Source organism: Polychytrium aggregatum (assembly GCF_025602895.1).
Source record: "Polychytrium aggregatum strain JEL109 chromosome Unknown BJ171scaffold_12, whole genome shotgun sequence".
Lineage (NCBI taxonomy): Eukaryota > Fungi > Chytridiomycota > Chytridiomycetes > Polychytriales > Polychytrium > Polychytrium aggregatum.
Window position 1 is genome coordinate 837,517 of NW_026516214.1, and position 15,131 is coordinate 852,647.

The 15,131-nt window shown below is 57.7% G+C and overlaps 3 protein-coding genes across 3 annotated transcripts; all 3 read left to right on the forward strand.

Moving 5' to 3' along the window:
• The first annotated feature begins 5,755 nt into the window (after nt 1–5,755).
• BJ171DRAFT_499111 (cation efflux family-domain-containing protein) lies at nt 5,756–8,879 on the forward strand. Its single transcript, XM_053110442.1, has 8 exons — nt 5,756–6,273; nt 6,401–6,422; nt 6,683–6,762; nt 6,875–7,429; nt 7,596–7,711; nt 7,991–8,110; nt 8,340–8,393; nt 8,516–8,879. Exons 1-8 carry the CDS (start codon nt 5,871–5,873, stop codon nt 8,819–8,821), a joined length of 1,656 nt encoding a protein of 551 aa, XP_052968290.1. The 5' UTR covers nt 5,756–5,870; the 3' UTR covers nt 8,822–8,879.
• Nucleotides 8,880–9,798: 919 nt separating this feature from the next.
• BJ171DRAFT_457811 (major facilitator superfamily domain-containing protein) lies at nt 9,799–12,855 on the forward strand. The gene is made up of 7 exons (XM_053108361.1): nt 9,799–9,894; nt 10,020–10,118; nt 10,271–10,514; nt 10,660–10,840; nt 11,067–11,573; nt 11,690–11,945; nt 12,118–12,855. The coding sequence occupies exons 2-7, from the start codon at nt 10,048–10,050 to the stop codon at nt 12,437–12,439; spliced, it is 1,581 nt and encodes a 526-aa protein (XP_052968291.1). The 5' UTR covers nt 9,799–9,894; nt 10,020–10,047; the 3' UTR covers nt 12,440–12,855.
• Nucleotides 12,856–13,191: 336 nt separating this feature from the next.
• BJ171DRAFT_43250 (uncharacterized protein) lies at nt 13,192–14,817 on the forward strand. Its single transcript, XM_053107912.1, has 5 exons — nt 13,192–13,674; nt 13,842–13,902; nt 14,029–14,179; nt 14,372–14,418; nt 14,541–14,817. Exons 1-5 carry the CDS (start codon nt 13,273–13,275, stop codon nt 14,738–14,740), a joined length of 861 nt encoding a protein of 286 aa, XP_052968292.1. The 5' UTR covers nt 13,192–13,272; the 3' UTR covers nt 14,741–14,817.
• The last annotated feature ends 314 nt before the right edge of the window (nt 14,818–15,131 follow it).

The window sequence follows — 15,131 nt, forward strand, 5'->3', positions numbered from 1 at the left end:
TTTTGCTTAGATCGATAAGACTCAGGTGCTGGCACAGACTGAGGCAGTATATACTCTTCATATCTGCGCAGATATTAGTCAGATGCCACGAGTCCAAGACCAATGCAGTGGTGGCCTGGAGATCCAACGAGCCGCATCACACACATCCAAAATGTCGCGCGTCCGGCACATCGTTCAGCAGAAGGGTCATATCTACGGGCAACTTACTCGAAAGAATGTTGTTTTGAAGGTATATCTCTTCCAGGAACGGACACATGGAGAGCGGCAGAATCTCCTTGATCTGGTTGTCTTCGAGATGCAGCACCCGAAGATACGGATAAAAGTCGCGAAGATTCAAAGTGCTGTGGCAGCAAGCGTTAGCGAGCATGGTAACACCCTCGTGGTTGGCATGGATGCATGTTAGGAGCGCTACCGATCCGCCGTCCTGCAATCCGCGATCACGCCGGCATTTTGAATCCTTGTACTCTCACCTCAACTTGTTCGACTCCATATTCAGCTCGAACAGCAGAATGTTGGTCAGCTGCGGAATATCAAGGTAATAATTGAATCCAAGCGATAGATACTGGAGGATCTTGCAGTCCACAAGATAGTCCAGCTCATCCCCGCATATTTTGTTGCACGAGATATCCAGGTAGAGTAGATTGTGCATTATGCCGACATTGGAAAAGTCGATCACCTGTCCCACGGGCGAGAATGAGGGAGCAGAGCAAGGTCGATATCAAAGCTGAAGGGCTCGGATGAGTCAACCGCGAGACTCTACAGCGCTGTGTTGGTGCACCTGTCGAGAGCCAGGTCACCAACTTACCTGGGTGTTGTTGAGAATCAGAACTTGGATGTTGGATGCCGGGATCAAAAAATCGAGATTTGCGAGCGGGTTGTTGCTCAGGTCGAGGATCTGCAAGTCTTCACACTTTTCCAAGCCCTGTCGAGCACAACGCAGGGGCTGTGTGAGACGTGGTGCGATATCTGACCAAGCAGACTCGGAGCGTGTTGAAGTTGATGACTGGGGCAATTATCTGCTCGCACCAGGATGGCGGATCTATCTGCGAGCCGCTTAAACAGTCGCACTCGCTCAAACAGTCACATCTGCGAAGTGGATAGTAGCTACAACTCACCATCACATCGTTGAGACGATTGGATGCAGCATTGAGGTGCTTCAGATGAGGAAGCTCGGTCAGATCGAGCGTCTCAAACCTATTGTTCTGGCAGAGTTAAGTTGAGAGATATTGGGAGGGCATGATTGTGATCATGGTCAAAGGGGGTAATACTGCGGCCGATATAGCTCGCGGACTAAACTAGTGTTCATCATACTGCACTTGCTTGCCATCAGAAACCGGGCTCCAGCGATCAAATACAGAGCTACCAACATTGAGGCTGAGAAACTGTATATCGGTCATGTTATCCAGGCCTTTGAGTGTCCGGAGGGAGTTGTGGTCAAAGTTTACGGCTCGTAGCTGAGATACAGGCTTGAGGTTGGGTATCTGTCATGCGCCGATGCGGCAAGAGAACGATGGTTACGCCGCCGCCAGCACCATCACTTCCGTGTGCGTCGCCTCCAGTGCACTCCAGTGCACCACTTTTCTATCGACACGAGCTTCAATGTGCACGATACATCGCAACCCATGCCATTCACTATCGCGAGTGATCCGCAGGAGCACGATGAGTGTACCAAACCGTCACAGGCAAGCATGCTGTGAGCCATATCTGAGGCAGCGATTCCTCTCGAGAGCTGGACATACCCTCGTTAGTCCCTTCCTTTGTACATCTAGGATTCGCAGCTCGTCGAGCTCGACCGGATTTCCGTTTCCCTGTTTCGTGGCAGCCTCTACGAGCAGTTGCAAGTCATACTGCCGCTCCTCTTCCTCTGCCTTGAGCCGCCGGATAATGATTTCTTCGCGCTTGCCCTTCTTGGTGCCGATGGTTTTGGTATCGTTAACAATCTTGAGTTTGCTCTGGCGCAGCGCTTCCTCCAGTCGGGCGACTTCTTGCTGGGCTCGGTCGACCTCGGTCAGCAGCAACTGGTGAACCGGCGTCTCGATCTCGATCTTGGCCTTGGCCACAGCGATCCTGGCGTGCAGGCCATTTTGGCGGCTCGTGTACGCCTCCATCAGTTTAGCAACCTTGGCCAGGAGCATGTTGGACCGGTCCTTTTCGCGTCCAAAGGCCGTCTTGTCGGTGCCGGTGATGGACTGCAGCAAGTGCCGGTATTGCTCGGCCAGCTCGCGCGCCTTTGCTCTCGTTGTGCGCACGAGCCGCTGCTGAATGCTCACTTTGGCTCGGATGGAATCGAGTTTGTAGGTCAGATTGGATTGGATCTCGGCCTCTTTCTTTTGCTGCAGGACTATGTCGTCTAGTTCGTTCTGCTGGGACCGCTCCTCGAGCTGGAGCCGCCTAAGGAAATCAGATTCCTGTGGCGTCAGCTCTCCAAACTCATCAGACGGAGTCATCAGCCGTCCGCCTCTTGACTGAGGGGACATGACAGGAAACGGTGCTACGGGAGGGGGCCACATTGCGGGAGTGCTTTCGGCGTTGTCCGCGCTCTCGGCTTCGTCTTCGTCTTCGTTGATGCCCTCGGCACCCTGTGCTTCCGTTTGTGCTGCGCTGGCGGGTCGGGCAATCTCTTCGTTTGACAAGGTGCGTCCATTCGTTTGAGTCTTGTTCCGAATGGGCGAAATCGGCTTGCCTTCGAGCGCCGGCAGATCCTCAGAACTATGTGAGCTGACATTGACGGGTCCTCTGAACGTGCTGGTGCGTCGCAGTGCGCTGGGATGACGGGTCAGCTGAGTTGTCGGACGGCTCAGGCTCTTGTAGACATAGCTGACTCTCCGCATCGACTTGCGGCGCTCCTTTTCGAGGTTCTTGAGCTCATTCTCCTCCTTCGCAACTGTGCTGTCGATCTGTCTAGAGAGGATTGAGTGAGCAGTGTCGCCCGGCTGACCAGCATCAGGCCGCGGCGCGGCCATTCAGAGCCTGGCGTATCGACCTGCTGCCATCCAGAGGACCAAAACATCCACCTACTTGATCTTTTCATCAAGGGCCTGCTGTTCCTTAAGGAGGAGGGCGTCGATTTCCTCGTTTTCCTTGGCTTTCTGTATCCGGTTCAAAACGAAGCATCAGTGAGGGCGGATACACTTGAGCAACCAGCTGCCGCAATCGCGGCTGTATTCCGAGAGTCGTTCCAAGAAGCTTACCAGTCCCAAGTCAAATTCGACCTTCTTGATTGCACTGAGCGTTAAAAAAAGAATGCAACGGATCAAAATTCGAACAGGCACTGCGTTGTCAACATGCAGAGGACAATAGCAGCGTCGGGCTCAGGATAGGGAGCTATCGATCAAGTTGGAAGCCCGCTCGGTCGAGATGAAGTAGTGGATGGTGCAAACGGCGCCGACGGGCTGTCTTATCCAAGGTGTCGGTGCCGGGCCGTATCTGAATATGCCTGACCAGACGCCTGAGTCTCGCAGCTCCTGATATTGTTCGCAGAGTGAATGGCGCTCGTGCTCATCGACACATGCAGCTGTGTGCTTGGACCTGCTTCCCACGTGGTATGACCCGATCGACATTCAGATATGAAGCCGCTCACCTCTCAAGTGCCTCCGAGTCTGCTTCCTTGATAGCAATCTGTGACCCAGGCCCGTCAAGTCCAGGCTCGAGTGATCCTCCCATCAGGTCCGATAGACTCGACTGGGCAATGCTCTCGTTGACTTCGCGCACAATGGTGCTCGCCGTGATCAGGCTGCTGGAGCCTTGGGGGTTCAACTCGCTGCCCAAATTACGAATATGCGGCCGCAGAGGTGAGCCGGCTCTCGGAGCTGGGGCCGGTAGCTGCATATCGGGGGAGCTCGTGTAGTGTGCGGTACCGATGGTGACCGCCAGGGACACCGATGCATGTATGCTCTGTGACTTGGCTTCGTGAGCGATGACGCGCGGAAGCTTTGCTGTTGAGGAGATCGACACCCTTGGAGACATTGCAGAAGATGGTCTTGGCGAAGCCGCAGAGGACGGTCTTGGTGAAGCTGCAGATGACGGCCTGGGTGAAGCAGAGGCTGGAATATGCCCCACACCAGCCGAAGATGGTCGCGGAGAATGCGCTGGTGAGATACACAGCCGAGGGTCTGACTTGGCCGCTGCAGCGACGCCGCTATGAACAGCCTTCGGCATTCGATGCTCTTTCTCTGCCCCGGAGGTCACGGAGCCGCTCCGGTCGAGGTCGGTTGCCGTCGACATTCGCGATTCGGACTCGCGGCTGGGAGGCATGGGTGCCGATGCTCCCATCACAGTCTTGCTGTCCCAGAGCCCGTCCGGGCGAGATTGATTTAAACTCGAGGCGAGAGTCTCACTGGAAGCCATCGCGGACGATCCTGGATGGGATTCGTTTGCAAGGTCGTCGAGTATGAGAGCGGAAGTCGCTATGGAGTGCGTCTGGGATGCGGTGCTCTCTGCTCGGGGCGGCGTCGGGTCGGTTGCTCGTTGCGTTGTCGAGTCGGAAGTATCTTTTCTCTCCGCATTGTACCCGCTGAAGGATCTTGTGTCGCCTGTGGCTATTTGAACTTCTCTGGACGCCGTGTCGGTGGGAAGCAAGTCGGGCTGGTCGGCAGGATCACTTCGAAGTACCTCTTGAACCAAGATACCACGCTCGCTCATGCGGGTTTGGATTGACCGCACCAGTTCCGACAGCTCCAGTTCAGTCTGCCGCGCAATTTGCTTCGAGTCAGCAGCAAGAACTTGTTTCCAGCCAAGGCAATTCAGAGTCTGCTCCGAGTCATGAGCGCTCGATATTCCCCCCAGATGCATGGCCCACTGCTGCCCGAGATCGACGGACGTCCCTCGGCTGTAAAGTCCGCGTAAACAGCTCACCTCGTCCTTCGAACTCTGACTTGGCTCGGTCCACGATGCGGGAGGCTCGAGCGATGGAGCATCGGGTGGCATAGAGACGATTCGCTCTGTCTCGAGGTTCGCGTCGCCATCGGCATTGGCACCATCGGCGACTGCAGCATCGCTTGGGTGTGTGCTGTCGTCAAGGTTCCCAAGCGACTGGCGGATTGTCTTCTCTAGCTCCTCAAATCCGTCGTTCAGATGCGTCTCGACAGCGGACTACAGAACAAAATCAAAGATTAGATTTCCGCGAAAGTTGCATACGTCCTGTGCAGCAGCATCGGGGATGCATGCAAACTCTGCATCACGGCCGACCGTGCGTCATGCAACCGCAATCGCTGGTCGGAGCAGCAGCACGACACACGCCCCCAACCTCGTCGTCGCCGTCACCATCGTTGTCGTCTGCGGCGGCAAGCTCGTTCTCGACTATGGCCTCGCTTTCGGAATCGAGAGCCTCCATGCTGTTGCGGAGCAGGCGTGGATGAGGACGAGGCGGGGGTCGCCCGTGAGCTGGCGATTCTGGGGGAGAAGAACAGCGGGATGCGGCCGCGGATGGCGAGCAAAGAGCATACGATGCAATAGAAGTGAGCTCAGCAAGTCATCGGGTGGTTGATTGGTCGATGAGAGCGTTCTTGGTCATGCCCGAGCAACTCGGCCCACTTTCTGCATCGGCATCGGGGCGATATTTGCCCTGCGTTGGCGCTGTCAGAACAGCGAGCCGCTCGCCACGGCCCTGAGCAGCGGGTTGGAGCGACGATCCCGATGCTCCGATGCCCAGGAGCCTCGTCTGCAGTAACTCGGCACACCGCCATGGCAGCAGATGCCCAGACCGTGCGAAAGTTTGGGCAGGGTTGCCAAGCACACGCTTCAATCGCCAGCCTTCGGTCGCCAGACTCGCCTGATCTGTCTCTGGGCTCAATCTCCCTCTCCCTCCCACGCATCTGCCTGTCGTCCTTCTCCACCGATCGACTCTTCTGCGAGCGATCGTCTTGGCTGCGATGAGCACCCTCGCACTCTGCACCCCGCTCCGAGCACCCCGCGGGCTCGTCTTCTGCTCGGATGCTCGCTTTCTCTCGACCACGCCAACAGTGTTGGTTTCAATCTCGACCGCCTCATCCCCCAGAGCCACTGCCTACAGCAACAGCCCAGCAACCTCATCTGTGTCGCCAGACCGCACTAGACCCCAGCACCGGTGGCCCGTCTCTCGGCTGGCACCTCGGTCGCATCGGCTGAAGAGCACAGGCGGCGAGCCTTTGACGCAGCAACACAACGACGACCACAGCCATTTGCATCGGTTGCCTCCTGCCCAGCACCAAGCGGATCATGCCGGCAGCCACACCCACAGTGGCGGCCATCACCACCATCACCACCACCATGGTCTTCACGATTCGACACAGGAAGGTGAGCGGGCCGAGGCCGTGGATGCGGACAGCTGGGCCGGCGGCCACGAGGGATTCCTGCTGGTTGGCTCTGCTCATTGTGACTCATGCGTCTCGATGCCGCCCAACCGGACGTCTCGATACTGCAGGACACTGGATCACCATCGTCGGGTAGGTCATGCTTGTCCTGTTGGATAACTCGGTCGCTCGGCTGCGTTGGTGGAATGCATAGTCGATGGCCTCTTGGAGTACACTGCCGGTCGGGTCGCCGCTGGATGAGTTGGCCCTCCGCAGTCACAGGCGGTATTCGCTGGCCGAGGCGACTTGATACAGCCTGCAGTATCGACCTTGGGATGCCAGAGCTACAGGCCGCAGTTGAATACAGCGCTCGATAGCCGCGCAAGTCACTCACGATGCTTTGCTGCTTTCAGATTGATCTCGAATGTCGGGCTCACCGGAATCAAGGGCGCGGCCGGTGTCATGTGGAACTCGGCATCACTGCTTGCTGACGGTGAGGATATCTTGCGCCGTGATGTCTCGGCAGTGGTAGTCTCTGCAGTGGTAGTGGTAATAGCATCCAGCAACGAGGCTGTTCCTGATCAGCATCGCGGTGCTATGGCCAGCTCTCCACAGCGCATCCGACCTAGTTGCCGATTTCGTGACGCTCTACTCGTTCCGTCGAGCACGGACCAAGCCCGACAGCAACTTTCCGTACGGATATGGCAAGCTCGAGTCGGTCGGGTCGCTCGTCGTAGCCGGCATCCTGATTGCAGCGGGCGTTGGGGTCGGATGGCATTCGTATGACTTGCTCTCGACGAGCTTGACCCAGCGACAGGACACATCCGAGGCAAATGGCAGGACCCAGGGCCACAATGACGACGCCAGCAACCAAAACAAAGCCGGTGACGATGAGTCCGATGCCGAGTCACTCATCCGCTCCAGACTGATTGAAATGTCGCCGCTGGCGCTCCTGATCGTTGGCCTCGGCATCTTTGGAAAAGAAGCACTCTACCACTTGACCGTCCGCGCCGCCCGCAAAGCCAAGAGCGACGTTCTCATGGCCAACGCCTGGCACCACCGAAGCGACGCTGGATCTTCGGTTGTTGCCCTGGTCGGCGTTGGTGGCGCTGCCCTTGGGTTTCCGCTGCTCGACCCTATCGGCGGTATTTTGCTCTCAGGTATGGCCACTGCCGCTCCGAGCCGAGGAATCATGCGACGTGGTCGCAACATGGAAGTTCAGTCATTGGCTTGGTTCGCTGACTTGGTTCGCTGACTTGGTTCGCTGACTTGGTTCGCTGACTTGGTTCTCTGACACTGCGTCTGGATGATGCGGCGTTGTTCTAGGCATGATCTTGAAGGCCGGCATCGATTCCGGTGTTCCAGCGTTCTGGGAACTGATTGATGCGTCTGTTCCGCCAACGACGCTCCACCAAGTCCGAGCATCACTCCACGATACTATGGTAAGTCAAGCACGCAGACATTGCTGGACCCAGGCCTCTCAGATGGAGTCTGGGCAGGGCAGGAGCACGAAACGGACCCTCTCGGCTCTGCAGTCTGCAACGGGTGTATCTGGACACAGAGCGGGCATTTGGCCATGCCCTATGCGTTCCGATGTGAAGAGTTGTATGATGCATGGAATATCATCCGATCCGATATGAACTCTCGGTATCGGCTGCTTGAAAGGCCGCGATTTCCTCCAGCACAGTGACCCTGCTTACCACGCCTATATTCGTTTGCAGGTCAGGGACTCAAACATTGTCTCGTACGGCTCGCTCAGGGGCCGCAAGATGGGGCCATACAACCTCGTGGACCTGCAGTTGCAAGTTAATCCTCACATTAGCGTCTCGACTGCTCATCAGGTGGGTTGTTGCGCATCGAGCAATACCGTCGACTGCGGCTAGCGTTTGCACGAATTACGACGGTCCTGAGCAGCCACCTGGTCATGGCCGCAAGGACGCTATCTCGAGTACTGCCAAGAAGCCTCATGCTCAGCGCGGTGCGACGAAGCACACTCTGCTGCAATGTGGTGTGCGCACTGCTGGACTCGCTGATGTATTTACTAAGGCGCTCGTCGACTTGTTACTCTAGATTGCCGAGAACGTGAGACACCAAATCACGAAGGACGTCGAGGATATCAGCGAGGTGCGTTGCCGATGCATCCGTGTGGCTATCGAGCCGTGTGTCCAGGGTAGCTGTGGGCTTGGACATTTCGCCAAGTCCTAGTAGTCTCATCTGTCGCTTTTTCCAACCAAACACACACTCAGGTGCTCATCCATGTCGACTGCTCCAAGCACAGCCACGTCCACCCCGCCGTCGCCACGACCGAGTCGACTTCGGACATCGAGAGGCGCATCCATGAAATCGCACTGCGGGGCGTCGCCGACCAGGTCTCGAAGATTACGCATCTGACGCTCCACTATCTCGGCGAGGGCATCCAGGTCCACGCCGACCTCGAGCTGATCGATAACGCGACGACGGTGGCAGAGGCCTCCGAGATTGCCAAGAAGGTGCGCGAGAACATCATGTCGGTCGAGGGCGTGTGCTGCGCTGACATCCACCTGGAGATCTGAGTGGTCGGGATATCCGCGCAATACAGGTGTTCGTCATCACCACCGACGGCGATGCAAGATTAGTTATGGCCGACCCACGCGCAGCCATGGTCTGTTCGGCGCGGCCCGTTCCCACGGTTGATGGGAAGCCCAGCACGAGCGTCGCCACATACACTTGCACTCAGCCCGTCGGCAGAGGAAGGCACAGCTGGGCGGGTGCGAATGCCCAGCCGCAACCGACCTGCGGGGGCTCGGCCACGTATGCAGCAAGCTGTGTTGGGGGAGAGGGCAACCAGGCGGTGCCTGCCAAGAATGCGGAACGCAGGCCAATCGAGGCCAAGCGCCGTGGGCGCAACAAGGCCCTGGATGGAGGCAAGCACGTTGTCTGTGGCGGCTCGGCAGCCACACGCAAGCGCCAAACAGCCCGCTTGGAAGCTCGCTTTGTCGAACGGCTTGTTCTCAGGATCTGCCTGGCCGAGCAGCCGGCAGCAAGCAGAACCCTCTGTGTCGCTGCTATTGCCACATCGGCAGGTGGTGCCGCCCAGCAGACGGTGCTGGCCCGAAGCCAAGCAGAGGCGATATGCAATGTGGATGCAGTTCGGATGCAGCGAGGATGCAGCAAGGATGCAGTGTGGATGGATCGCCCAGGCTATCGCAGCAGATCCGCAGGCGACCAGGGATCGAACAAGCCCTTGACCAGCACCGCCCGAGCAGCATCGCCATGGGCACCGGCTGGCGCAACGCTCTTCGGAGACGTGGCCATGTCGCGCCAGTGGACCCCCCCCAATGGCGGGATCGCACGCAGCTGCGCACACAGCCGCGTGCTGCCCAGTCGCGGAGAATCCCAATCCCTTGAGGGCGGATGCCCTTGCTGGAGCAAGTCGCGAATTAGAAATCTGCCTGCACTGGACATTTTTTCGGGGCCGCTGCGGCACGCCGGCTTCGCGGGTATATAGCGTGGCCAGGGCCAGCAGCTTCCTTCGTCGCCAAGGCAATCTCGCATCTGCTCATCCTGCGACCCCCGGGCCTGTCCTCTCGGCTTGATCGCATCGTCCACAAACAAACCCGCCTCTGAGTGCACAACATCCGCCCAGGTATGTGGATGTTTCCACGGCGCGGCGGTCTCGACTGCCGCCTGGTGCATTCCCGCCGTTCAATCCTCCCGTCCACGCCCTCGGCCATCTTCGCCCATCTCATCTGCTTCTGCGTCCTCCTGCAGCTTCTCATCGCATCAAGTTAGCGCCGCAATGTCGCCTCCCTCGGATACCTCCAAGGCTGCCCCCATCACGGGCATCCGCTTTGCCCTGATTTTCGTCGGGTACGTGTGCACTTGTCGCCTGCATCCCACCCAACGAGAGAGACCTCAGGGCCGCTACTCAGCCCCCACCAAGCGAACCACTGTCTGTTGCAACCAGTGTGGCGCACTCGCATTCCGGCCACTGACCACCAGCCGCTGTCTCGCATAACCAGCCTGGCACTGTCCATCTTCTTGGCTGCCCTGGACCAGACCATTGTCGCCACTGCCATTCCCAAGATCGGACTGGAGTTTCAGGATTTTGAGCGTGTCCCGTGGATCGGCACAGCCTTCCTCCTCACCACCGCCGCCTTCTCGCCCATCTACGGCAAGCTTGCCGACATCTTTGGCCGCAAGATGACCTTCATGTTTGCCATCACCACCTTTGAAGTTGGAAGTGCCATCTGTGGCGCGGCAGTGGTATGTGTCTCGGGCTAATCGCATTCCTTAGGCTCTATCCCGGATGTGATTGGACTTGGACTGGATTGGACTGGATTGGACGGGCCAGCACATACTGACACTCACATGGCTCATTCATCTGGATCGGTCTGTTTCTTCCGCACAGTCAATGGACATGCTGATCATCGGACGTGCCGTTGCCGGTGTTGGCGGCGGTGGCATCTTCAGCTTGGTCCTGATTATCATTGCTGATCTCGTCGAGTTCAAGGACCGCGGCAAGTTCCAGGGCATCATCGGCGCCTGCTTCGGCTTGGCTTCAGTCGTTGGTCCGCTTGTTGGTGGTGCTTGTGAGTATCTGTTGTGCGCTGCTTGTTTGTTCGTCTGCTTATCGTAGCGGTTGGGTCGGGCATTCGTGAGTGGCTTGTCCAATCACCAGCGCTGTCATGGCAGCGAATCCCACCCCGTGGTACACTCTGCTGGCTACTGGCTGCTGGCTGTTGGGTCGATGGCAGCCCGCAGCTTTGTTGATATTTTGCGCCCTTTTCTGAACCCCGCCTGATTTCTGTTCTCCAGTCACCGACCATCTCTCGTGGCGATGGTGCTTCTACATCAACCTTCCCCTCGGCTTCGTCACCATCATTGTTGTTCTCCTCTTCCTCAACATGCCCGCATCGCTCGGCTCTGTTCGCGAGAAGATCAAGCGTATTGACTTCCTCGGCTCCGTCGTGCTCATCGGCGCCGTTGTCTGCATCCTGCTGCCCGTGCAGTCTGGCGGAACCGAGTGGGCCTGGAATGCCCCGCAAACCATCGCTCTCTTCATTGTTGGCGGTGTCCTGGCGATCGCGTTCGTTCTGATTGAGCTCAAGTTTGCCGCCGAGCCTATCATCCCGGCCAGTGTCTTCATGAACAGAAGCGTTCCCATCATCATCCTGATGTCGGCCCTGCTCGGCGCGGCCTTCATCTCGTTGAGTTTCTACATTCCGGTGTTCTTCCAAATCGTGTACGGCCAGACCGCCACCCAGGCCGGCATTGCTCAGATCCCGCTTGTGCTTTGTGTCGTCTTCTGCAGTATTGCTAGTGGTAAGCTTACCTGCACTTGACTCTGTTGGTGTGATCTGTGCAGTATACGCGGCTGGATCGATGCGACGTGATGCACCCCCGTCTAATCCTGGCTGTGTCTCTGCCTTTGATTTTAGGCCTCATTGTGTCCCGAACGGGCACATACACCGTCTTCTACTACGTCGGCTTCGTCCTCCTTGGCGTTGGCGCCTATCTGGTGTCTCTCTTTGACGAAAGCTCCGGCTCGGGCCCCCGCATCGGCTTCCTGGTCGTCTGTGGCTGCGGCATTGGTCTCGTCATCCAGATGCGCATCATCGGTGTTCAAGCCAGTGTGGATCGTGCCCACATTGCTGTTGCCACGGCTCTGACCAACTTTGGACAGACCTTGGGAGGGTGAGTTGAGCAGCCTGATCTCGCTGTGGGACTCGCCAGATGCACTTTGTTTTTGAATGCAGCCGTTCCAATCGGGGTCTTGCCCTCGCCTTGGGGCGGCAGCACGACCTTGCTTTGGAGCACTACTTGCACGCTGCAAGACCTCGCTGACTCTTGTCCTGTTGCTCTCCAGATGCCTCGGTCTCGCCATCATCGGCGCTATCTTCAACAACCAGATGAGATCAGGTCTGACTGCCGCGTCGCTGCCCCAGGCTCTCGTCGACACTGTGGTGCAGTCGCCCACGGCCATCTACCAGATCCCTGGTCTTCCTGCCAGCACCATCGCCACGATCGTCCATGTCTTTGTCGAGGCCGACTCGTATGCGATGAGGTGTGTCATTCCCTTTGCCGGCCTGGCTTTCCTTCTGTCTCTCGGCGTCAAGCAGTACCGCCAGGAATTCAAGGCCAAGCCCGATGCCGTCAAGGACGACACCGTCATCATTGCTGAGGCATAAACTAAACTGCCTCTGGCTTACTGCCATCATCGACTCGGCGGCGCCCGCCTACTCGATTTGTGCATCTGCTTCTATGGCCTGGCTGTGAACTGCATCTGAGCAGCGACAGTCTGCACCGCCATCCACTCCGCTCTGCTCCTTGCAGGGCAGTTTTCCTTTGCATCGACATGCTCATCATCATGCTCATCACCATCGCCTTCACCATCACCATCGCCATCACCATCACCGTCTGCACAACCGCCGCGTTCTAGCCGCAGACATCCCAGGCAACTGTGCCCCTCCGCCACCACACCTGTCCTTCATTTCGAGCCTACTCCGAGTTTTGTACATGTCTGCTGTCCACGCATATCTACCCCTGTGCGGGTCTCGCCATCTATCGTTGCCGACCGTCGCACCAATATACAACTTGCTCCAGTTGACTTGACAGCACGTCCATGGACCCAGTGGAGGTGCTCTGCGGTGCTCTGCGGTGCTCTGCGGTGCTCTGCGGTGCTCTGCGGTGCTGAGCACCACTGAACAATGCTCGTCTTTGCCGGCCAGAATTGGCATCTCCGATCGCCCATTGTTTGCACAATGAGCAAGCGCCCCCAAATCGGGCAAAGCCAAAAATACCTCCGCCAAGGCCACATGCGCAGTCAGCAGGTCTAGGGTTTCTGACTCGCCAGCCGCAGTCTCAGCCTCAGCCCCAGCCCTCACGGTCCGCTGTTGTCTGGTCTGGCCTGATGATGATTTGAGTCTTCCACACCCCAGCCAGCCCATCTCACCAGGCCGTTTTGTCTGCCGTCCAGCCATCGCCTCGTCCTCCTCCTGCATCCGTTCTTTGCCCCGCATCGATGAACTCGTCGGACCCATCGAACTCCGGCATCTCCGCCGAGGCTACCTCGAATCCCGCCTCAGCTCCATCGGCCCCAGGCTTCCGCCCCATCCAACAGCAACAACACCAGCACCAGCAGCAGCAGCAGCAGCACCAGCAGCAGCAGCAGCAGCAGCAGCAGCAGCAGCAGCAATCGGCGCCGCCGCCCACTCCCCATCCTGAGCACCCCGACCCCGTTGCCATGCGAACCTTTTTCCTAGAGTCGCTCCATACCCAGGCCAAGCGGACCGAGCACTGGGACGAGATCTGTTTTGTGTATTTTAAGCAGACGATCGAGGGTCGGGAACATCACATCGATCCCCGGACTCAGCTCGTCTGCTTTACGAAAAAGGCAATGGATTTGCCGTCCAAGACGGATTCGGTACGCTGATATGTCCACAGAGAGTCGAGGCGCACTCTTTTTTGGCGGCGTTTTCGGCTTTGATGGTGACTGGCCTGGGTTGGTCAGAGGAGACCCGTAATGGGTACTCGTCTCTAGCCGAGCCGAGTTGAGCTAACATCCGTCCCTCCTGTCCCCACGACAAACAGCAAGGTCATCTCATCATCAAATACTCAGATGACTTTTACGAGGTGGCCAAGCACATTCGAGGTGAGGAAGCTCCCCCCCCCAGCCTTGCGCATGGCCGGGCTGTCCAGGGTATTTCACATGGGTCTCACGCCCCTCCCATACATCTTCTCATACACCCACCCTGTTCCGCCCTGCCCGCCATGGCAGCGATGGAACCAACGAATGTCACAGACAGCAATTCATCAACGGCCTCGCCGGCCTCGCCGCCTGCCTCATCATCCGCGACCGAGCCGCCCTCGATTTCGTTCTCGACAAGATCCGGCCCGTTGCCGGACAACGGCACATCCGAGCTCCCATAGTAAGCCAGTGGCATGTTTCTTATCATCCTTGTTATCATGTTTCCTCCCCGCTATCATCATGCCTATCTCTCATCCGTTCACGCGCCGCCCCACTGCATGCTCAAATGTCGAGGAGCGACTTGCCTCGCGTCGGATAGAGCATGTGCGGTGCAGACAAATACTGACATTTGTGCTTGCTTTCCTGGTTTCAGCATGGAAGTCGATATCGTTTCGGAGTGTGTCCGATTGGGCGACGACTGTAAGCAACCCTCGCTCCGCTGGCGAGCACGGTTTCGTGTGGACTGGAGGAAGGCGGCTTGGGTGCCCACTCTGCTCAGTCGCTGTCGTCTCATTGTCCGTACGCTTCCTTTCCGTTTGCAGCACAAAAGTATATTGGCCGGATATTCCGTCCTCATGCCAATTTCGCCAAAAAGTATGCCGAGAGCTGGATGGACGGCAAACAGTTCGACCTCCTCTATCGGATAGGAAGCTCGACCTTCACAGGCGAACCCGTCAAGTTGGCTGGGCAGATCCTCAAGAAGTGGTGCATCTGGAGCGGCATCGGCAAGGGCGACCAGTGAACACCTCTGGGCCAAACAATATCCCTCCCGTCTGGGTGTTGAATTCCTCAGCAAGCCTATCGCCCGCCGAGACAGTCGCTGAATGGCAAGACTCGCGAGCGACTTCAGCCCCATCCCGCTGCACATGCGGGCATGCGAAACACCCGTTCTGGATTACTTGCTCTCCTCCCTCCTCAACGAGCAGCGACAACGACGATAGCAGCAGCGACGATGCAGGTGGCGCCCGCATGGCTTTGGTCCGCCGGTGCGTTTCCTTCCGCTCCCCCATCCCTCATGGCCCCGGCCAGTTACAAGTTTTGCAATTGTATACATAGCGTCCTTGGTCGATCCCACCTCACGTCTCAGTCGCCCCCCCCTCCTTCTCATTGTTGCTGCTTGTCGCTGCGAATCT